Source organism: Aspergillus viridinutans, assembly GCF_018404265.1.
Source record: "Aspergillus viridinutans IFM 47045 DNA, scaffold_8, whole genome shotgun sequence".
In the NCBI taxonomy this organism is placed as follows: domain Eukaryota; kingdom Fungi; phylum Ascomycota; class Eurotiomycetes; order Eurotiales; family Aspergillaceae; genus Aspergillus; species Aspergillus viridinutans.
This window is the reverse complement of record NW_025091224.1, coordinates 1,770,213-1,791,486: the sequence shown is the minus strand read 5'-3', so window position 1 is coordinate 1,791,486 and position 21,274 is coordinate 1,770,213. Positions and strand designations below refer to the sequence as shown.

The 21,274-nt window shown below is 49.7% G+C and overlaps 10 protein-coding genes and 1 non-coding gene across 11 annotated transcripts; 8 read left to right on the top strand and 3 right to left on the bottom strand.

Moving 5' to 3' along the window:
- Positions 1 to 1,471: 1,471 nt before the first annotated feature.
- Aspvir_009611 (F-box protein) lies at positions 1,472 to 3,309 on the top strand (the record flags this gene model as incomplete). Its single annotated transcript, XM_043272749.1, has 6 exons — positions 1,472 to 1,746; positions 1,807 to 1,843; positions 1,902 to 1,966; positions 2,020 to 2,281; positions 2,310 to 2,794; positions 2,847 to 3,309. 6 exons carry the CDS (start codon positions 1,472 to 1,474, stop codon positions 3,307 to 3,309), a joined length of 1,587 nt encoding a protein of 528 aa, XP_043128684.1.
- Positions 3,310 to 3,839: 530 nt separating this feature from the next.
- On the top strand, positions 3,840 to 4,857 carry Aspvir_009610 (aromatic alcohol reductase; the record flags this gene model as incomplete). The annotated part of the gene is given in 3 exon segments (XM_043272748.1): positions 3,840 to 3,891; positions 3,907 to 4,349; positions 4,405 to 4,857. The coding sequence occupies 3 exon segments, from the start codon at positions 3,840 to 3,842 to the stop codon at positions 4,855 to 4,857; spliced, it is 948 nt and encodes a 315-aa protein (XP_043128683.1).
- Positions 4,858 to 5,518: 661 nt separating this feature from the next.
- Aspvir_009609 (uncharacterized protein) lies at positions 5,519 to 6,658 on the top strand (the record flags this gene model as incomplete). Its single annotated transcript, XM_043272747.1, has 2 exons — positions 5,519 to 5,587; positions 5,636 to 6,658. The coding sequence occupies 2 exons, from the start codon at positions 5,519 to 5,521 to the stop codon at positions 6,656 to 6,658; spliced, it is 1,092 nt and encodes a 363-aa protein (XP_043128682.1).
- A 418-nt stretch (positions 6,659 to 7,076) lies between these two features.
- On the bottom strand, positions 7,077 to 8,043 carry Aspvir_009608 (uncharacterized protein; the record flags this gene model as incomplete). Its single annotated transcript, XM_043272746.1, has 3 exons — positions 7,077 to 7,184; positions 7,236 to 7,716; positions 7,769 to 8,043. The coding sequence occupies 3 exons, from the start codon at positions 8,041 to 8,043 to the stop codon at positions 7,077 to 7,079; spliced, it is 864 nt and encodes a 287-aa protein (XP_043128681.1).
- A 1,639-nt stretch (positions 8,044 to 9,682) lies between these two features.
- Aspvir_009607 (uncharacterized protein) lies at positions 9,683 to 11,182 on the top strand (the record flags this gene model as incomplete). Its single annotated transcript, XM_043272745.1, has 4 exons — positions 9,683 to 9,755; positions 10,032 to 10,213; positions 10,275 to 10,405; positions 10,465 to 11,182. The coding sequence occupies 4 exons, from the start codon at positions 9,683 to 9,685 to the stop codon at positions 11,180 to 11,182; spliced, it is 1,104 nt and encodes a 367-aa protein (XP_043128680.1).
- Positions 11,183 to 12,496: 1,314 nt separating this feature from the next.
- On the bottom strand, positions 12,497 to 13,980 carry Aspvir_009606 (putative protein kinase; the record flags this gene model as incomplete). The annotated part of the gene is made up of 5 exons (XM_043272744.1): positions 12,497 to 12,678; positions 12,749 to 12,914; positions 12,972 to 13,288; positions 13,342 to 13,673; positions 13,727 to 13,980. The coding sequence occupies 5 exons, from the start codon at positions 13,978 to 13,980 to the stop codon at positions 12,497 to 12,499; spliced, it is 1,251 nt and encodes a 416-aa protein (XP_043128679.1).
- Positions 13,981 to 14,484: 504 nt separating this feature from the next.
- Aspvir_009605 (uncharacterized protein) lies at positions 14,485 to 15,294 on the top strand (the record flags this gene model as incomplete). Its single annotated transcript, XM_043272743.1, has 1 exon — positions 14,485 to 15,294. The coding sequence occupies one exon, from the start codon at positions 14,485 to 14,487 to the stop codon at positions 15,292 to 15,294; it is 810 nt and encodes a 269-aa protein (XP_043128678.1).
- A 475-nt stretch (positions 15,295 to 15,769) lies between these two features.
- On the top strand, positions 15,770 to 15,843 carry Aspvir_009604. Its single transcript has one exon. It is a non-coding gene; the product is annotated as a tRNA-Ile (tRNA).
- A 697-nt stretch (positions 15,844 to 16,540) lies between these two features.
- On the top strand, positions 16,541 to 17,254 carry Aspvir_009603 (MARVEL domain-containing protein; the record flags this gene model as incomplete). The annotated part of the gene is made up of 4 exons (XM_043272742.1): positions 16,541 to 16,687; positions 16,739 to 16,839; positions 16,898 to 17,023; positions 17,080 to 17,254. The coding sequence occupies 4 exons, from the start codon at positions 16,541 to 16,543 to the stop codon at positions 17,252 to 17,254; spliced, it is 549 nt and encodes a 182-aa protein (XP_043128677.1).
- Positions 17,255 to 18,405: 1,151 nt separating this feature from the next.
- Aspvir_009602 (putative GPI anchored cell wall protein) lies at positions 18,406 to 19,017 on the top strand (the record flags this gene model as incomplete). Its single annotated transcript, XM_043272741.1, has 1 exon — positions 18,406 to 19,017. One exon carries the CDS (start codon positions 18,406 to 18,408, stop codon positions 19,015 to 19,017), a length of 612 nt encoding a protein of 203 aa, XP_043128676.1.
- Positions 19,018 to 19,537: 520 nt separating this feature from the next.
- Positions 19,538 to 20,943, bottom strand: Aspvir_009601 (uncharacterized protein; the record flags this gene model as incomplete). The annotated part of the gene is made up of 3 exons (XM_043272740.1): positions 19,538 to 20,318; positions 20,372 to 20,678; positions 20,712 to 20,943. The coding sequence occupies 3 exons, from the start codon at positions 20,941 to 20,943 to the stop codon at positions 19,538 to 19,540; spliced, it is 1,320 nt and encodes a 439-aa protein (XP_043128675.1).
- Between the last annotated feature and the right edge of the window lie 331 nt (positions 20,944 to 21,274).

Here is a 21,274-nt window from a genome sequence, read left to right as displayed (position 1 = left end):
GTTGGCACTGTTGGGTTAGTTCGAGAATCTGCATAGCTTTCGAATAACGCAAATCGAGGACAACTTATCAGTATCTCAGTGATATGCAATAATATCTTTCAGCTCTCTTTTGTCTCATCTTTAATCTCATTATTCATGGATTCTTCATTCTGTGTCCCTTGGTCTTTGCTTGAATTCTATTGGTTGAGTGGGCCACCAGGAACAATTCTGGAAGGATTGCAGCCAATCGTAATAAAAGCCCAGACAGGAACAGCCCACAGACTGCACCAATCACGTTGATTCGATCTCTCACGATCTGGAGCCCGACAAGAAAAAGTTTGTAACTCCCGTCTGACCGATATTTTGCGATGGGGATGCAGCTGCAGATCGCTATAAGCAGGTCAAAGAGCTCTCCACTCTGCATTGTCTACAAGTCTCCGCGGTGCCAGAGAATTCATGAGAGTGATTCCTATCTACTGGAGTCAAAGCACAAGAACCTAATAGATATGCATGCAAAGCTCCCGTGTTACACACTCTCAGCCACCTGCGGACCATGACTTGATTGATTAGTAATCCGTGCCGCTTCCCAGGTGCCCGGTGTCGGTGCCGGGGAGACGGAATAAAGGATTTTCGTTGCAGTCTAGAAGGAAGTCAGAAAGAGAGAAGGACAGCAAAAGTACTGTTGTGTCGGTCTAGACACGTTTCTCCTTAATTAAACGACGGATGCACTACTCGATACTAATATAGGCCCTTTTCCGGTGGTCAAGTGACCCCAACTAGCCATCCTAAATAATATCGAGAGTAGCTGACCTCGTAAAGACAACTATTTTTAGATTAAGCATCAAATAATCAGGAGACAGCGAGAAGGCCGGTTATCAAGTTATCGCCTCTGGAGCTTTGTCTGGAAGTGTTAGGTAAAAGAAAAAGGGGCAAAAGGAAGTTCCTCGGGACTCGGGATTGCCTCTGGCTCTCTTAGCGATTTCAATCTCTTAGCGGTGTACGGGGATAGACAGTCTTAGCCAGAAAACTTGTCAGGTCAGCTGAGACACTAAACAACAGCTAACAGATAGCAGTTCATCAAGACAACGAATGACAGCTCATCCCGGTGGATAATGGATTCCTATCAGGGGCAAACTGGCAGAACGCCATTGCTTCCTGCGGGTCAATTGCTTCGGCTTGTGGGTATTGTGGGTATCGATCCAATTATTGTTGGATTTGGTCGATGGAACGGATCGCCAACCGAAAACTTTTCGAATTTTCCATGTGTGCGTGCGTGACCACCGAGGCCAGATGGCTCCATATGGTACGATAGTACGGAGTTAATAAATGTCAATCCGCGGTGGTCGATGATATTTATCCATTCCACCCTGTGTCGAGAGTAGAGATAGAGCACTCATCCCCCGTCAAACTCTCAACCCTCCTCCCTCAATTGCATCTCCACTTGATACTCTCCCCCCGTGGATACGCGGGGAACTCGATCTAAGTAGTCGCCATGGCCTACGACTGCTACTGCGCCATCTGCGGCGTCGGCTTTTGTGGAATGCTCATCGAAACTCCCTCAGAAACAGGAACCGAGCGTCGGAGACGGTGGATTGAGAAGAGATCTCAGGCCCTCCAAGCGGGTCAGCCTATCGACCAGGTCCCCCAGGACGGTGAAGAGCCCGTTCGCAGTTACGACCCCAAGATTGTTGGCTGGGAGAACGTAGCATGGCTTTATAAGGCATACTGCCTCGGATTCAACCCTCAGGCCGCCTCGGGAAAGGGAAAGTGAGTGCCTGATGATCGCCTTTTGCATCGATCAAGGCGGTTTATCTGACTATTATCAAGGACATTTGTCTCCGGACCGGGTTATTATGCAGACGCTGTATGCTCCACCAGCCAAGGTTTTATCGACGATTCAGCAGGCTCACAGATCATTGCAGGGAGAGATTGCCATCAAGTCTGGAACTGACGCTGTACCGGGTCAAGACCGGAATGTTTATACCTGGTTTGACCACCCTATCCATCGAACTGGAAAGGATTTATTCTAATGTGATGAAGCTATGGCTCCGGGACCGACGACACCCCCGGACCGGTCCTCCCATTTCATGGGTGCTGCTTTTTTGAGATCCTGACTCGCGTCCTCACCGGCTCTACCGATAGCTCAGCAATCGACATGAGAATACTGTACAACGTTATGACAGAGTTGTCCAACGAATCCTCCTCCACTTTGCGACTGAACTATGGCGACGACATTCGGCGGGCGCAAGGCCGGTACTGGGAGTGCATCCCTGGCGCAGAGGCAAGCAGCCATGACCAAGTCGTGTTCTTCTCATACTGACCAGTTGCAGTACTGCGCGACTCATCCAACTGAGACATCTGGTTTGGCTGATTTCCTCAAAACCAACATGGCGACGGACGGCAAATTCAAAAAGTCCTTCTCGCAATTCGATCTCAAGGGCCGCTCGCCTGCCAGCCCCTTCGGCAAGCTCCCGCTCGAACTCGTGTATCAGATCTGCTCATACCTGCCCGGTGATTCGCTCAAGGCCTTGACTCAGGCATCACTGAGCATTCAGGTTGTCACCCAGGACAACTGGTTCTGGAAACGATTTATCCAGTGGGATATGCCATGGTTCTGGGAATTTTACTCGTCGCAGAACCCCAGGGATTTGCCGGCCGACGTCAACTACAAGCGCTTGTACCTGTGGCTCGACAAGATGACTGCTGCTCGGTACGGCATGGACGACCTGGCGCTCATTGGAGTTGCGAACCGTCGACGCATCTGGGGCGTTTGTGAAGAACTGGCCAGTCAGTACCACAGGGCTGTGGCAGCAGCGTGAGAGGATGCCTTGGCAATATGACGTTTCGAACCCAACATAATGACAAAGCCGGTCGGCCGAAGCAAAACCGGCCACCTCTATCCGATATTGTCTCGGAATCGTGGCAGGAGAGGGAATGAGAGCGCCTGTGCTTGGAGTATTTCAAGGATCGCTATTCAACCAGAACGCGATCATTCAACAGGACAAAGCAAAGTTGCGGTCGCGAAGGTGCAGGAAATATCCGATGCCGGAACGAATCCAAAAAGCATCATTTATAGCCGATCACCATTCTTTTGAAACCGCGGAGGATGGCCTTGATGAGGAATTGAACTGGTCGGATGAGAGTGAGACGGCTCTTCAGGATAATTCGCACTCCCCCATTCGAATCACGCAGGACGAGCTCTCCCTGCTTGGTTGCGTCGCTTCCGACCGTACGATCACCAACTCTACAATTGTCCGAGCGATGGGATTATCGAGAGATATCATTGACATTGACTCATATGGAGGCAATGCAAGGGTGCAAGCGGGCTGAAATAGATCATCCTATACTATAACGGAGGAACATAGATCTGGTGAAATTATGGATAGACGGATAAGATAGACTTATTTCTGTATTTCTATATTAATTTATAATAAAGAACATATTCCATAGACTTTGTGATGCATTTGTGATACTATGAAGCTCGGAGTTTGTAATATATGAAGTATGCCTGTAGACTACAGATCTCATGCTGTGCTATGGAATACATGGAGGTTTAGAGACAGAAAATGGGCCTCCTATCTATTCCGACAGGTCTAGACTCATCAATAATCGCAAGAGACAACATTATCCTCCAAGTTTGTCTAATGCCACTAGACTACTAAGATATTAGTTACTGGTACATCTAGCTGCGGGGTCAGCGCTAAGACGGAGTGTGCTGATGTCAGATTGTTGCCTGCGAATTGATGGACCTCTGTCCTCCGTGTCTTTGTCTATAAAAGGCCACCAGGGTTTGATTTGACCTTGAGCATCAATATGAGCCAGCAATAGTCGAATCAGAAACAAGAACACATTTGTGGATCATGGCTGTTATCCAAAAAGTCGCTATTTTCGGTGTAAGACCGACTATTAAGCGTTCAATATGATGAGAAACACCCCTGCTGACATCCCTACCGGCCTCTGGCAACTTTGGCACCCCTATTACAGCAGCCCTACAGCGTGCGGGCTTCACAGTGACGATCATCAGCCGGACCGAATCGAAGGCGACGTTCCCTTCCGACATTCCAGTTATCAAAACGACTTACACCCTGGAGAACCTCACATCAGCCCTAGCGGGACAGGATGCAGCCGTCTGCGTGGTGGGTCCCAACGGTATCGGGGCGCAAGTCACCATGATCGACGCCGCCGAGGCTGCGGGCGTGAAGCGCTTCATCTTGGACGACTTTGGCTGGGGTGACAATCCCAAGTCGTTCCCCGAGTTCGACGCCATCCATGCGCAACGTCGTGCGGGATGGGATCATGCAAAGGCCAAGGCAGACAGCAATCCCAGTTTTACATACACGGGAATCAGCACTGGCAATCCAATTGACTGGGTGAGTGATAGCCATTCATCTCATACTTTCGCCTCAAGACTAATCAGCTCTCAAGGCGTTGAAACGCTTCCCCCCGATGGGCTTCGATGTAGCGCGCTGCTCGGCCATCATCTATGACTCTGGCACCGAACGGTTCACCGGAACCACGCTCGAGGGCATCGGACTGTCGGTGGTCGGCGTCTTGCAGCATCCGGACGAGACAGCCAACCGCTTCGTCAAGGCGCAGTCCATCATAACCTGCCAGAACGAGCTGTTGGAAGCGTTTCAATCTGTGACGGGGAAACAGTGGGAGGTACAACGAGCGTCCACACGAACACTCATGGAGAACGGGAAACGGAAATTCCAGGAGCGTGTTAGCGGTTGGATTCTAGACTTGGTGGTGGCACAATTGTTCGACGAGGGCCAATCTCGGTGTCTTCTTGCTCGGTCCCGAGAGGAATCAGACGCGGATTTATTGGGAATTGCAGAGGAGACTCCGGAGCAAGTGGCGGCCAAGGCTCTGGCTTAGAATGAAGTCCCGGCTTGAAAGCGCGATCACTATGTTATTAGCTTAGTAGCCCTGAATCAAGTGCTATGTCGAGTCAAGTCGCAAAAGGACCTTCATGGACATTTTGGTGTTGCAACTCTTCGTTCTAATGTCACTGCTCACGCTGATATTGAAAAGCTCTAGGAGATTACTTAAGCATCATTTCTAAGGTTAACAATCGGGGATATCTTCCGAGATGATACTATTTATCTTGATCAATCACCGGCCTGCGCTTGTAGTTGCCAGTTGCCAGTTGCCAGTTGCCGTGCTATGAGAGGCGGGGCTGTGCATACCCTAGATACGCCCGGGCAAATATCCGGGCACTTACCCAGCAAAAGATGATTTGCCTTTCTTTACCACGAGGTCAGAAGTCGCGTTGCGATTTGATATTTGTCCAGCACCGCCTGGTTGATAATAAAACATCAGTAGGCACCACAACCTGCCTTGAGGGGAGAATATCTTTGCATAAATCACGACGTACTTGTCTCCCATAAACAACTTCAAGTGTAGACCTTCTATCTCCCAGAATACATTGCAAATCAGCATCGAACATGACTACTTTTCGATTGAACATGGACTACTTTTTAGTTTCCAGAGTGTTTACTGCCACTTTATAGCATTTATTTGTCAAGTATCTGGTCTAATGGAGTCCACGAGTGACTGTACAGGAGTGAACCCATATCAACCAGACCCCAATATTGCCGGAGCAGGCGTGCGTTTCACAATCATTTTTAATAAGATATGTACTAACTGGACCCAGGTAATCAGCGGCTTCATATTGACCGGGATATTGACCTTTATCGCCTCGTATGCCGTTCTTTACCTCCGAAGACGTGGTCCATACCCTACAGCGTCCACGACCCACCAACAGCAGTGCAGAAAACACAGAAGACTTAGGCATTCAAACGAATTTTGGATACGTGTCTTGACTGCTTTTGTGCTTCAGTTGAGTGACCAACAACTGATAACCGGCCTCTTGCTGCTCGTGTGCGGCTATGCTCAGTACTGGGGATCGTCCGTCCGTCACGGTGCCAACAATCTATGGACTGTGACCGATGTGGTCTGCTACTCCAGCTTCACGCATGCAGCCACGCTGCTCTCCCTCCGCCCCTACTTCCAGCGCCATCGAAAGCTTGCTACGGTCCGTGTAGTGATCATGTATATCATTTACGGCTTGTGGCTGGTCGTTGCGGTTAGCATTCTATCGCCTAATAAACCAAAGGATTCGCAGAAATTGCCCTCCGTGGCCAGCAGGTTCTGGCATGCAGCGACTGTGATCGAGGCCATTGGCATTATGTGGATATACCTGCTCACATATCTACCGGTCTTTCTTTCCGAGCAGGCAATGGAGGTCAGAACGATCGTCAGCCGTGTCTCCCCCTCGACCCAGGATATCGTCTTTATCGGAGAATGGTTAGCTCTGGTGAAGCCTTTGTCGCACAGCGGTGCTTCGGGGTCTATATGGCATCGGTATAACCCGTACGTAATAGCGAAGCGTTGTCTGTTCAAAACAGCAGTATCTTTCATCGAAAAGTATGTGGAGACAGATTCCAAACTGACAAGAAGGATACTATCCTTGATTGCGGAGGTGATTTTTCCGTGGCGATTGGCCGGTGTCTGGCTGGCACTGTTGTGGGCTTTCAGCTTAGGTGCTCTGATTTACAGTCTGCTTCAGAACGGCCTCACATCATCCTGGGATTTTGGCCAATTACTCCCCGTTTTCATGATTCTGTTGCCGATCGGCAGCTTGGTCACTTCTATTGTTGGCGATGAGAGCGCTTAGGCGCATCCTGACGGGTTGCTTGATCTTTCCGCATCCGGAGCTGGCTGATAGCAGAATGGGGACGCATATAATAAGCGGATGTGAAGAGAAGGATGCATGTACAGCAACTCGTCTTGTTTATTTTATCTTACTGTCTTGTGTGAAGGTAATCATAATGCGAGTGTATAATACTCAAAGGAGCCCGACCAACGTGGAAAAGGACGGATGATACGGTCATTCCAGTATTGAGACTATCTTTACTGATAAGGTACAAATAGATCCTAGGAGCTCAAAGTAAAAGTCAGACTGTTAATTCATATCGCTATTTGACTATAGTAGAGACGGCGGGAACGACAGGACCTCCCCTAGTCGAACCATATCGGACTCTGGGACCCGTTCAGATATGCCCATAATCTGCATAATACCCTGCAAGGAGATGCTACAAGCACTGGGAGTAGTACGAGTTCGAGACCTTGCAAGTGCCCGAAGAGCAGCAAGTAGGGCCAGACCAGCCGATTCCACCGCACTGGCCGTACAAAGCAGAGCACTATTCATGGTCAGATAGACGTAACGCCACAGCCAATGGAAGAATACTTACACTGCCGGAGCCACCAGTAGAAGAGCTGCCCGATGAAGTAGTGGAGGAGCTGCTGCTGCTTCCGCCGGAAGAGGAACCGCCAGACGAGACGGTGATGGTCGAGGTACCGCTGCTCTCGTATCCCTCAGTGGAGACAATCTGATAGTTGTGGGTACCCAGGTTCATCCCCAGGCTATCCCAGGCGTTGAAGTGATTCGCGGTGGTGACCGTACCACTGGACCGCTTGTTTTGGCGGATGGACCAGTACTGGTTGAAGGTGGCCGTGCCGGAGATCGAAGGCTGGTTGACCTGTTGGTGCTCGTAGATGTCGTAGGTGGATCCATCGCTGGTGACGGTGCCCTTGTGCGTCATGCTCGAGCCAGGATTGTAGCTGCCATAGTTCTCAATAATGTAGTATTCGACCAGGGGGCTGGTAGTCCATCCATACACGGAGAGGTAGGCGTCTCCGGAGGTACTAAAGGTGCCAGAGAAGGTAATGTCCCTAGTGGGGAAATTTAGCACTTTCGTGTCTTTTTATAGATCTCTGGCGTTACATACTGGGCACTTCCAGGATTCCAGCCCTTCCGCAGGTAAAGTCACCACCGTTTTGGTTCGCCCAGGTCACGCTATATTCACCACCGGCGCCGTTGGTGTATTGCACTGTCCCGGCGCCGTTGGTCCAGAAGGAATAGTAGTATCCGTTGTTAGTGCCTGTCTGGCTGGACGTGATGGTCTGGCGTTCCGCCAGGTTGACGGACGTGTCACCCGGAAGAGCATATGCGCCGGCGATAGCGGCGAGACCAAAGCTAAGCGAGGAAAAGGAGATCATTTTGAGAATTGCTTGCAGGGCTCTAATGGATGAAGCTGATGATTCTCGAAGTGGTTTCCCAGGCGGGAGACGGTTCCTCCTTATATGTTTTTTTTCGGCTAAATTTACATATTTTCGAATAGCCTAGCTGAATGATCACTCCAGCCTGGGAAGTAAGCTTTGCTTGAATGATCTTTGCTTCTCGGCAGTCATGCTTTCCCCAGATTGTCCCAGCGGCTAAAAGCCTAGCGGTTGGTTCTCCTCTGCTGCAGAATTACCCCAACTTCGGCAGTCAACAATCTTCACGGAATCAGGCCCGACATGGCGATACTTTTACCGACAGGCTAAAATGATGATCTTCTGACAACCAAGAGGGAAGAAACTTGAAGAAGAGACGGTCTCAAGGCTGGTTACAACCTTACAATCTAGGACCGATGAGACGAGCAGTAACCCAGACTAAGGCTACTTTTATCAGCTAGGAGTTAATGGATATCTTTTTTGATGGATCCACTCGATCCTCTAATCATTCCCCTTTTCAGAATTAGTACTGAGTAGAGAAAAGAGGCTTTCTTGATGAAACACGTTGGCTCCAAGGACATGCCCATGCTCGGCGGCCGAAGCATTAGTTCTTACCACTACCTACTGTCCATTTGATCCAAGAATATTCCGTTCGTAGTGGTAATCATATATGATCTGCCGGAATTAATATTATCAATGTTATTATGAGTCTACTATTTTTTACCGAAAATATGAAGGAGATAATTGCGTCTGGTGGCTTGTATAATAGCCAGGGAGAAAGAGGGAATGAATGATGATACGAGTCCCTCGACTTTAATCGTTGTCCCCGATTAGTTGAGGATTATGGCTGCGTACTACTGAGTCAATATTAATCAATTTCAATAGCCAGTGTCACGGAGTGAACCCCACTATTAAAGCATTTCCGGTGGTGGATTTGCCGGACGTTTCATGAACCCCTAGTGGCAGAAGACCGAGTCAGAAAACCACAGCAGTTGGCAGCATATTGATAATAATAGCAGAAAGTAGTCATTCGGGTAGTTTGATATATGATTAAGTAGACGATTCGTACTTTCTCTAATCCATCCCTTTACTTCTCTATCTTTCATTCCAGCATCTCGGCTTCTAAACCCTAAAATAAGCACCCCATCCATGTATACAGTCATCGACAAGGTTCACCCCGTAGTCTCTCTGTGTCAGATCTAGATAGCTACTGATGTTTCCAGAAAGTTGCTTGCAGTATTCCAGCCGGTGTTCAAACCTGACGACTCATGGCAGATATCTACTTATTCCGCTCTGTTAGCGGATGCCTCTCTTCGTCCTTCTGAGAGACAGCGAGGTGAAACAGGCCAAATGTCAGCCCATTGACAGCCGCATACGCAACTTTAACCAGAACATGTTGATCATTGGGGACTTCCTCCTCTTCGGTCGTGCCATCCGCCGCCAAATAACCCTTGTGGTGTCTGGGCAGATAGCGACCCGGATTGAACACATTCCATAGGAAAGAGTTGATGAGCATGAGCAATGCCTCGAAGACATAGAAGAACCACTCATATCGCAAAAGGGGGCTGAGAGTTCTGAGTTCTTCTGGATCACCAATGTCCACCGACGTGTTGCCGACATATCCGTCTCAGGCGCATAGACAATGGAGGATCAGAAGCGCCATTGTTGGGAATGTCTCCGACGGTCTCTAGTTTGTGACTTCACCCGGCCCCAGTGTAAGCGGTGCTCTACCTCGGGGATCGTCTGTCCCGGATATAATGATACAGAACCTATCAGGTTAAAGTGGCTTGCTCCTGGAAGGGTAAAATCTCGAAATCGAAAGCAGGCGAGCAATCGGAAAGAGAACCTGGCAAAGGCCACGGCAGAGCTCTCCGTCATTCCCCATTTCAAGCCCATTACTGACGCCCCGGTTTTGGCCCAGGCAGCCGATTACTGCAAGTAAAAGCCTTATGTAGCACCATAATTAGAAAAAAAGACTAACCCCCGGACAGTTAACGCCTGTATATACCCCGACTTGCTCCCCATCAATGACCTTGAGTCTAATTCGCTGGCGGTCACCTTTTACCGGTACCGGGGACTTGTCATTCAATCTCTCAGGAGCGATATTAATGAAGGACAAAAGCGTACCGGCGATGCCGTCCTTGCCGGAATCATCACGCTTCTACTCATTGATGTGAGTCGAGTTTTAGTATGAGAGCCATCCACCGATACTGAACCATGTTTTGCCTCGCTAGGCTCAGCAAGGTACCTCTCCCCATTGGCAATGCCACATTGAGGGTCTCCAGAAACTAATCATGCTGCGCGGCGGCATCCGTTCACTGGCCAGGTTGGCCAGCTTAGCGCCACTGCTCCATTGCTTTGTGTTGTACGTTACTGTGCACAAACTGTTTGTTTTGGAGTAGCATACAGCTGACTGCCAGATAGTGTTGCAGTTATTGGGAACACTTCATCGCCCGCTTCGCACTTGGCAACAACTACTTTACGCCTTGAGGAAACTGACTTCATACTAGAGGAGTTCGGCAATGGAGTCTTTGACTTCCAGATGTGTCCCAAGCCCCTGTTCGCCGAGATTATTAGGATCAATCATCTTCGTGTGCGAGCCTGGAAACAAGATCTTGCACGACTGGAGGACCTCGCCCAAGAGGCGTACACAGTCCTCAGCCGTATCGATATTTTCTCCCCTGAGCAATGGGCCGATTCCAAGCCGTTATCAAAAGAGGACTGGTGGATTGTAGGAAAATCGTACCAGGCCGCCGTGTCATTATACGGCATCCTGTCTCTGCAGAGCCTGTCGGTTCTGCGTCTGACTCCCTTACTGAGAGCCAGTTGTACCACCCATGGACAGCTTCTGCAGAAGCTGCTCAGAGAGGCCCTGTCATCCCCAAGGATAAAAAGATTCACACTCTGGCAATTGGTCGTGCTCGGGGTGCAAGCTGTGAATGGCGTCGCAGGGATGAGAGCTTTTGTTCGAGAACACCTGCCGGAGATGAGTCGCCACATTGGCTCATATGTCCCGCTGACGGCAAAAGCCGTCTTGGAAAAATTCTGGGCTTCAGGCGAGACGCGTTGGGATGCTTGCTTCGACAAACCGTATACCGTGGTGACTCAAATCGCGGTGGACCTCAGCCGGTTGAACCAGTAGAGCAGCTCGGTTGGTACGTCGCCACAGTACTGACTATCATCTCTCTGGGTTTAGCTGTATAGAAGTATTTGGTGTTGTAAGCCGGGCAGGCTTCTTCATCAACAAGTTCGTGCTGCGGAATTTGGGAGGCGGATTGAGCCGGAGGGATTGGCACTGGTTTGACGCGAAGGGAAAACATTCGCTTGGCCACATGCCTTACTGACTGTGCTCTTATCATGAAGACGAGTAGCGACTGTGCTGCTGTATATCCACACGGCATGGAGGATCAACGACCAAAGGATTATGACCAAGACAGAAAAGAAAAACATAAAGGTCACATGTCACACTCCCCAACCGCGCGGCAAATGTGATCACTTTAGAGATATTATCACCCTGGTCAACCCAATCAAGGTTATAGGTACAGAGCACACCTTAGAATAGATATGTTGCAGGCAGATTAGCAGTGAAACTGATACCTTGGTAGATTAGGTAGGTAGACTACGGTATGTTGATCACAGAATAAGTGAAACAGGGCTGAGCATAGTGCCACTACCCTAGATCCCAAAGACGCAAGAACTGCCCCGTATAGTACTGACTTCCCTCTCTAAGTAATTCCGAGATGTGTTCAGACCTACTCAAATCCAGCAGAGGGGGACTCAGCAGGAGGTTTTTTCTTGTAACGAAACTTGGAGGTCCCATCGATGTCCCGTTCCTACCCTCTCTTTCTCTTGATCGAGGAACTGGATTGAAATAACCTTCTTTGGGTCGGTCGGGTCCTTATGCGATTTGTGGAGTTCTGTACCTTGGATGTCGGCGTGCTTGATACGGGGATCCTGTCAAATGTCCGTTAGATTGGCTTGGCGGACAATACCAGGCAGTGGCTCACTCGTATCTCCTGCTCATGGCAGTACTTGTCGACAAGAGTCATGTGTGTCGGGTCTTTGAAATCGCTCGGCCTTACTTTGCCGACATACGAGATTAAGCGGCGGATGACAGTAGACATTGTAGAAGTGTTCAACGAAATATTGCAAGACAAGTCGGCAATGTATAGTCCTTGCACACAATAGTTTGGAGCGAATGTGATTATGTGACTTGCAATACAAGCCAGAGAAAGGGCGGGACAACTCTGTACTTAAATACTACAACTACAGTCCTGAGGAATCCTTGGTGCTGAGCCGACGGATGCGCGTCCAGAGTTCACGTCCTCCAACATGTCAGTACCAGACGAGCTAATCAGAGCGCCGAAGCGATTCCTGCATCATGTCGGGGAATATGATTTGTCGTTATAGATTTTAGCGCCGGCGCTAAAAAGAGTGGTACAACGATATTACAAGATCACTCGAGCAGCCATGGATGCTCAAGCAGCTGCCGCGCCGTCCAGCGTTCCTCTGGCAGCCACTTGAGCATTGACCTCATGAACTGGAGATACAGTTCTTTCTCTTGTCCAGAAAGTCGCTTCTCCAGACTCTCCAGAGAAACCAATGGTAAGGCTGCATCTTCATATGCAATCCATGCGCCTATATGTGCATTAGCAGCAGGTCTGTAGTCAAGCCAACAATACTTCTGATTCCAAGGCACGGCGCTTACCGCTAGGGTCAAAACACTTCTCTGTTGTCTCACTACGTTTGACAAATTCACTCGGTGGTGGCCCAATCAAGGCGACCATCAGCGCTAGATGCTTGAACGGGTCGTGGCCCCCCTTGATGTCAAATATATCCCCGAAAAGATGCTCGCCTTCAAAGAGGTCCCAAATCTACTGAGTGATCAGTGATGTACAACCATGAGGCGGATGCACGAGCGCCGTACTCACCAAACCAGCCAGGTTCCAGATGTCGACAGCACTGCCCCACGGCATTTCAAATATAATCTCCGGTGCTCTATAGATGTGCGGTTGAACGAACGGGCCGGATTCCTGTCTCTTGCCAATTCGCGCCTCGCCAAAGTCGCATAGGATAGGAAGGCCATAACCTTTGCCTCCGGTAGGTCGGCGGAATCTTCGACTCTTGTATATGGTACGAGATTCGTCAATCTTTTTCTGAGGACTAGGATCCTCAGCCTCCGCTTTCGCAAAATCCGCTAGCATGGTGTTGTCCTCCAGAGTGAGCATTAGATTGTCGGTCTTCAAATCTATTTATACTTAGTATTGGGCTCCCCAGCTATATCAATGAAAGGCCGCGTACCAGTGTGGACTATCTCAGCCTCAGTATGCAAGAAGTCAAGGGCCAACAGAAGACGTTTAACGGTCATTTTGAGCAGAGGAATATCAAAAGGTCGCGGATTCAGGCTCATCATTTCAAGAAGCGTCATATGCATTGGCTGCATCACCAGGCAGCGGTGTTTGCCGAACGGCCCTTGAAGATCAAATGAATCATACAGCTCGCGAATCAGCGAGTGGCCTTGATGCTTAGGATTGACTTTCGAAAGGTGCTCATAAATCTTTAGCTCGCGATCGCTTGCAGTAGGAAATGTTGGTAGTGACGTGGACACCTTCAGTACTCGATATTTGTCGCCCCTGAGAATATTTAACGCAAAGCTTCCTGAGTTGCGCGTGGAGAAGACACCTACTGAAGATCCCGGCATAGCCAACTGGTCGAGTATGCTCCATAGCCAAGCTTGCCCGTGATCTGGTACCTGGTCTCGTATACATCCCCGATATGGACCGGGAAATAATGTTCAGGTTTATAGTGAGGTAAAGTCTCTTCCTCTATAGGGGTTTCTAACGGTAGAGTAGTATATGAAACGTTGGGGGATGGCTTTGGGGATGAGATTGAGGACTTGCGACGAAGGGCGCTTCTCCAGGCGTTTAAGAGTGATGCCATGCTTGCAATACAAACATGGCTTGGGGTCCAAGTAAATAGGATTCAAGTAAAGGGAGTATAGAGGTCATTAAAGCTCATCAAACTGGACGAGAAATTCCTCAGATCCGAGACGTAGGATCGCGATGCATCAAAAAGCGTCAGTTGTTCTTGCGCCGTCTCACAGGTCAACTGTCAAGTGTCAACACACGAAATCACGGAGCTTACTAAGAAAGAGTCCCGCCACGTGATCCAACAGAAAGTCGCTATTCCTCAACTTCCTCTCGTAGTACAGGGGAGTCATCCGTATCCTCAATCGGAAGTGATATATGCATCGGTTTACTGCTGGGGAATGCCACACGTGTGTCAAGAACCTGGGTTGAGATCCGCAAAACCATCCATGGTTACAATATGCTGCTTTGCTGGATGACGTGGGCATGGCGTTTGGACCACTGAAGCAACTCAACTTTCACTCCCGCTCAGCACATCAAATGTGCACTGATTACATGAGCTTGCAAGGGCACTAACATGGCTCCCGTGTCATTCCAGATCATGTCTGATCTTCATCTCGAAACCCATTCCTCGTATGAGGATTTCCAATTCCAGAACAGAGCTTCGTATCTTGCACTCCTCGGGGATATTGGCCATGTAGAGAACGAGCAATTATTCAAGTTCCTCGAACATCAGACCCAGCGGTATCTGATCGTCTTCTTCGTTTTTGGCAATCATGAACCATACCATATGTCACTCCAAACGGCGAAGAAGAAGATACGAGCCTTTGAGGCAAAGATGGAACAGGCGCGGCTCTCTTCCTCCAGAGTTGGACGCTTCGTCTTTCTAGACCAGACTCGCTACGACATCTCGGATACGCATACTGTGCTTGGATGTACCCTCTTCTCTCATGTCACTCCGGAGCAGGAGTTTTCCGTCGAGTCCCGAGCGGTTGATTTCAAAGATATCCTTCGCTGGACCGTGGAGGACCATAACCTCGCTCATGAGTCGGACGTCAAATGGCTAAATGCCGAGGTATCCAAGATTGCAAAGGAGGAGCCACAAAGACAGATCTTCATTTTCACTCATCACTGCCCATCCATGGATTCGCGCTGTATGAGTCGCAGGCACAAACATAGCGATGTGACCTCAGCTTTCATGACAGATCTGTCCTCGGAGGAATGCTGGACGTCCACGGCCGTCAAAGCTTGGGCTTTCGGTCATACTCATTATAACTGTCAATTCACGGATGAGAGAGACAAGGTCGTTTTGGCCAATCAGAAGGGCTATCTGATGTTTCCTCGAAAGTCTTTTGATGCAGGCAAGGTATTCCAGCTTGGCAACTGATACCAGCCGAGCAATTAGGAAATCGAATGTACAGACTACAGAGGTGTGTGTGCATCTAGCTTTTGGAAGGTGTACTTCAGCCACCTCATTTTCGTGGATAGAATGGTCGAAGTCCCTATACAACGAACAGTCTGCCTATGGCTTTCCTTAAGATCTCCCATTATTTTTGACATCCCCTTTGATAGGAGAAAGTCGATAGTGGTTGGTGATACCACGAGGGATGTTTCGAACTAAATATATTGTACCTTCCGTGACGTCGCGCAGGCACCAACAACCCACAGTCAACCGCTACTAAATGAGATAAATAGGGCCAGTGCAGGAGACATCATCTTAAAAGAAACACCAAGGGCTGAGCCAGATGAGTCTTTATTTGAGCATGATCATCTCGTCCGTACGTAGTAGACAAATACCAAAACACAAAATGTGGCACCTGTTTGCTTTGTCAACGACAATAAGCCAGCTTCTTCCAACAACTGGTCGCTTAGCTCAGTTGGTTAGAGCGTGGTGCTAATAACGCCAAGGTCGCGAGTTCGACCCTCGTAGTGACCATTTTTTAATTTTCATTTTTTGTGACTCTTCTGGAGAAGGCTAGTATCAGTTCAATTTTGTGGATTTTACCTTTGTACATCAGAATATTGCACATGGAAGTGGGAGACGAAGTGAATGTTGTCCGTGACTGGACTTAAAACGCCGGCCGTGTACGCAATTGCCGTGGTATTCCTGCTCATTTGGTGTGGTCGTGCCGGCGATATGGATCATCTACAGATCTACAAATCTGCAGAGACTATGTACAGCATGAGTATTAATATACTAAACCATTGAATATTCCTAATCCGTCCATTCAGCATCACTCTCAGTTTCTCCGTCTCTCGGGTAGGAGCACCAGCAAAAAAGGTACCACATCCGGGGCGCTACACAATACGTAGTATGCCACTGAATAATACTTGATGTAATCAATGAATCCAGGACCAGACATCATCGATTATCAATTTGATCATGATATGCTGATCGTGTGACACATGTGATGCTAGACTCCAGCTGCTGTCGCATAACCGTGGTTCGGCCAATGGTTCTCAGCCATCCCGGTCGATGATTTCATGACATTCGGGCCTCGAGCCACACCCCAGGACAGCCAAAATAGTTAAAAAGGAGCTCTGGAAGTGATGGATGTAAATATGCACACAAGCTGCAGACCTCCCATATTCTATTAATACCGAGCTGACCGCACGCACCAACAACGTCCAATATGGCCTGGACTTCAAGAGATGCGCTCCGCCCGTTTCTCTTCGTCGCCCGTCTGTTCGCATGGCTGAGTGCTGTCATCGTCATGGGCGTCACTGCTTGGGCCGTGACCAAGAATCATGGCTACCGAGTGATCTATCCGCTGGTGATTGTACGTCTATCGTGCTTAGGTGATAAGAAATAGGGTTTCTGACTCTGGCAGGCTGTGCTAACAACAGCGTTTTACATTCCTGCGTTGGTAGTGTCAACTATGAAACGTAACCGCGGATATATGCTGCCCTTGGACATTGTCTTTTCCTACTTGTACGCTTACATGCTCCCCCTGTTTCTTGAGACGTGAGTACTAATGCGTAATGAACAGATGGCTTGCAGCATTCATCTTCCTTGCCCAGCACGTTTCGGGGCAGAGCTGTCGATGGTTCGCTCTGGGTGTCTCAAGCATCTGCACCCGCAAGAGAACTGCCGAAGCCTTCTCCTTCCTGGCTTTGTAAGTTGATAGCTGATGTGTGGAGTGCAGTCAAGCGTGCTAACTCAAGTGTGCAGCTTCTGGACTCTCTGTGCCATGTGCTTTGAGATCTTCAATTTCTACTTTAGTGGAAGGGAGGGACCAGTGGGAACGCGCACACATGCCGAGAAACCTCCCCATCCCGAGGCTGGCCGTGCTCCTGCCGATGCGCCAGCAGATAATGGCCAACCGGCTGCTCAGATGACAGCTTAATTATTGGTGTTTCAGGATTGACTTGTCCTCGCCGTACTGCTGTACTTGAAGGCCTTGAAGTCTGGACTCGTCGCTTTGAATTCATATGGAATGTGTGCTTTGATTGATTGCGCTGATAGTCCCACGATTCTAGTATAGGTGAATCACGCAAAAGTGATAGTGTTAATCTGTTAGGATAAGGCTCATTAATTTTTAATTTGACTACCCAATATTGAGACAGTTTGTTTCTCCAAGTATCCGCCGTTTGATAGTGAGGGCTGGCTGATTGAGAGTCTACCGTAATGTATGGGTAGTTATAAGAGGTGAACTGACGTCTCAAGCAAATCAAGATTAACTTGCGAGGCAGGATAACCAGTTGTTCTGGAATCCGCGAATGAAATAGTTGACCTGCGTGGGAAATTAAGGTTCGCTTTGGCTACGAAGTCCTTCAGATGATGAACGTGCTGACGACTGCGCCACTACCATGGATGAGCCATACTCGGTCTTTTTCTTGTGCCATGAGTACCTGGCAGAGAACTATATACCCGATGGTACACTGGCGAGTCCTAAAAGCGCCATGTCTGAGCATCTCTCCTGCGTGCGTAATGCGCTGACGATTTTAGTCACGCCAATTGACCAAGTGGAGACCCGCAAAAAGGTCTGGATTCGAGAGTCGAGACCACAGTGGATAATCAAGGCAAATCACGCTGTATTATTAGTCCAGACGCTTAAGAACGGCGCTAGTGCTGTGTCAGTTCCCCATTCAATTGGCTGTGTTAGCCCTCGTATCATGTCCTGAACAGCATCAGCCTCGACAGATGTAGATGCGGCCTACAGAACGTCGTAACCTCCGCTCACGATCAAAATGGACCCGATCGATGAGAACAGGGCCCAAACACGCTATCACGCTATCCACGTGTATGCGCTGACCGTTTTGATCAAGTGTTCGCGGCACCCCTGCTCCACCATGGGATATAAATATAGTAGGGGCATGCCACGACCCTGTTGACTGCCCATGCAAAGCAAGCAGTCCTTACAGCTTTATTCCCTTTACAGATTCATTCCCTAGACGAGGTTGATCCTCGCACTCTCCTTTCTACTATCAATTGCCATTGTGCCACAGTCTCTCCTTAAACCTAACATTCCTTTAAATCGGTCAATCGGTAATCAGCATGTTCTTTTCCAAAATCCTTTTCCCAGCAGCCTTTGCGCTGACTGTTTCGGCCCTCCCGCAATTTTATCCTGGTGGCAGCATGACTAGGCCTGATGCAACTGTCACCTCCAGCGCAAGCATCAGCACTACCTCCACTTCCGCCAGCACCAGTGCCAGCCCCAGCGCCACAACCAGCAGCAGCAGCGGCAGCGGCAGCGTCCAGATTGTAAACAACCTCGACACCACCGTCTATCTGTGGTCCACCTCCGATACCTCCAGCGCCATGCAAACCATCGCCTCCGGTGAGACGTACTCCGAGACCTACCAGACCAACTCCGACGGCGGCGGAATCTCCATCAAGATGGCCACCACCGTGAGCGAGGCCAGTGTCCTCCAGTTTGAATATACCAAGGACAGCGACACGCTCTACTGGGACTTGTCCGCAATTGACATGGACTCGGACTCGGAATTCATCACAGAGGGATTCTCGGCTACACCTACTGACTCGAGTTGCTCATCCGTGACCTGTGCGGCTGGCGACAGTGACTGCAGCGAGGTGTATCAGGAGTCGGATGATGTTGCGACGCAGAGCTGCTCGGCTACTGCGGGAATTACGGTTACGTTGGGTTGATGGCATCGTTCGCACTGGCCTGTATTGGTGACCTTCATTTTTTTGGAAAGTTCCTACCAAGAAGGATAGAGAAGAGTAAGCTGGTCTTGCTCGATTATAGTGAAATGTTTTATGGGTATAAAAGGTGTATTTAGATGGGGAATATCTGGTCTATCGTTCATTCATTACGTTATAGAATAGGCGGATGTAAAATGAATCAAAACTGATCTTCAGGAGTCATAGACTTCCGCGAGGGAGCTTCAAGAACAAGAAGGTTACCTGAGAATGTCTCACTTCAAGGCTCAACTATGGTTGTGATATCTCAGGTCAGGGTCTAGCCTCTTTCGACTGTATATTACCAAGTAGCCCGTCTAAAATCGAATCATTGAAAGTACTTGAAGTAATTAAAACGCTGGGAATAACACGCGATCTGCACCTGGAAGGTATGCTCGTCCATCCTTATCCTCCACTCTGAGCACAATGCGCCGCGACGGTAGTCAAGGAACAGTCTTAGTCGTAGTCTTCCTGGAGGAGGTGTCTCCTACGATAGTACCACAGTCACCATTGCATATCCAGGAACATTGACAGTGGCCGCTCCTCCACTAAGCGACACGCTGGTCCCGCTGATGTTATTGTGGCTGTTATCCGTGAGGTATGCCTTGCCAGAACCAGCAGAGAACCCATTGACGGTGACCGATGTCGCCGAAGACGCACTGTTAATCATCTGCACCGCAACAGTGCCATCCGTATTCCTGAATGCAGTCATCTTGAGCGTCGAAGTGGACCCGGAGACGGCCACGCGCACCGCGCCGGGCCGTACAAACCGACTCCACTGCGCAAACGCCCACAATCGCCCAGAAGGAATGATATTCGTTCCATCTGTAATCACCAGGCACGAGTTGGTGGTGGCCTTCTCGAAGCCCTCCCAGTACAGGTACGCGCTCACCCCGCCCTGCGTGATCGCAGTGTAGATCTTCTGCGCCCAGGTGAAACCCTCGCCTTGTCCCCCATTAGAGTACCAGGTCGTCTCCCACGTGCCCGCGTCGGAGAGATCCGCGTTCTCGGTCTGCCAGACGGGGATGGAGGCGCCCATGGAGCTGGTCGGATCAGACGCGTACGAGTGCGAGGTGATCCGCGAGAGGAGCTTCTCGACACCGGCGGAGATGAGTTGTGCGGTGCGAGTTTTCTGCGCGGTCCAGCCCATCGCGTCGCAGCAGTTGATGCCCACGCGGCTCAGGCCTGCTTTTTGCAGGGTCGGGTGCAGCACCTTGATAAAGTCTGCGGCCTGGATCCCGTCCGACAGCATGGAGGAGTAAGCTGTCCTACATATCGTCAGTATTGACACCGCTGCTGAGCAAGTACAAGGGAGACATACGTGAGATCCGGCTCGTTCAGGAAGCCCACGTGCGTGATATCCAGTCCCAACGCCGCATAGTCCTGGATATATTTGACCAGGTAATTTGCATATGCCTGGGTCCAGTTGCCGCTCGCGCAATTCGCTCCAGTGACTCCACAGAGATAGCCCCGGTTGGCCTGGTCGTTGTTCGTCTTCATGAACCCCGGGGCACTCCACGCATCCGCGTAGATGGTCTTCACCCCGTATTTGACGGCCTGCTGCGTCACCCACACCTGGTTCGAGTCTGTGCCGAGATCCGTATACTGCGGCGTGGCGTTCGGGGAGCCTGGTCAATTTGGCAAAATGCTGTCGCTGCTACCAGAGCCGATGCGGTTGCGCAGGATGGTCATGCCTGCTCCCTTGGTGGGGCTGAAGAGGAGGTCCAGGGCGTATTGGCGCTGGTCCGAATTGAGATTGTACAGGTCGTTGGCGCGGCCGAAGGCCTGTGAGAAGCCGAACCCATCCATGGTTTGGAACATCTGTCCTATGTTGACAGTGGCCGTCAGGGCGTTGGCCGCAGCGGCCAGGCTAGCTAGAAGAAGGAGAGTCATTTTGCCGTTGCCTTATTGTCCTATCCCAGCTATGAAGGTAGAAGGGAGTTATGGCTTCTTATATATATGCAGATCGTGTAAATCCCGCTGGATTTGTCACGGACGAAGCCCCGATTTTCTGACACAGCCTTATGACGAATTGGCTCCATGGAGAAAATAGAATCAGGCTTCGGCTGGGTAAAGCTTGAATATCTTAGCCAGCCAGAATCGGGACTCCACATTTAATGGCACGGAATCCACTTGAAACTGGAAGCGAGTCAGCGCTACTCTTCAGATGAAACACCGTTTGCGACTTCGGTGATTAGAGTCACGGATAAAATGCCGTGGGGGT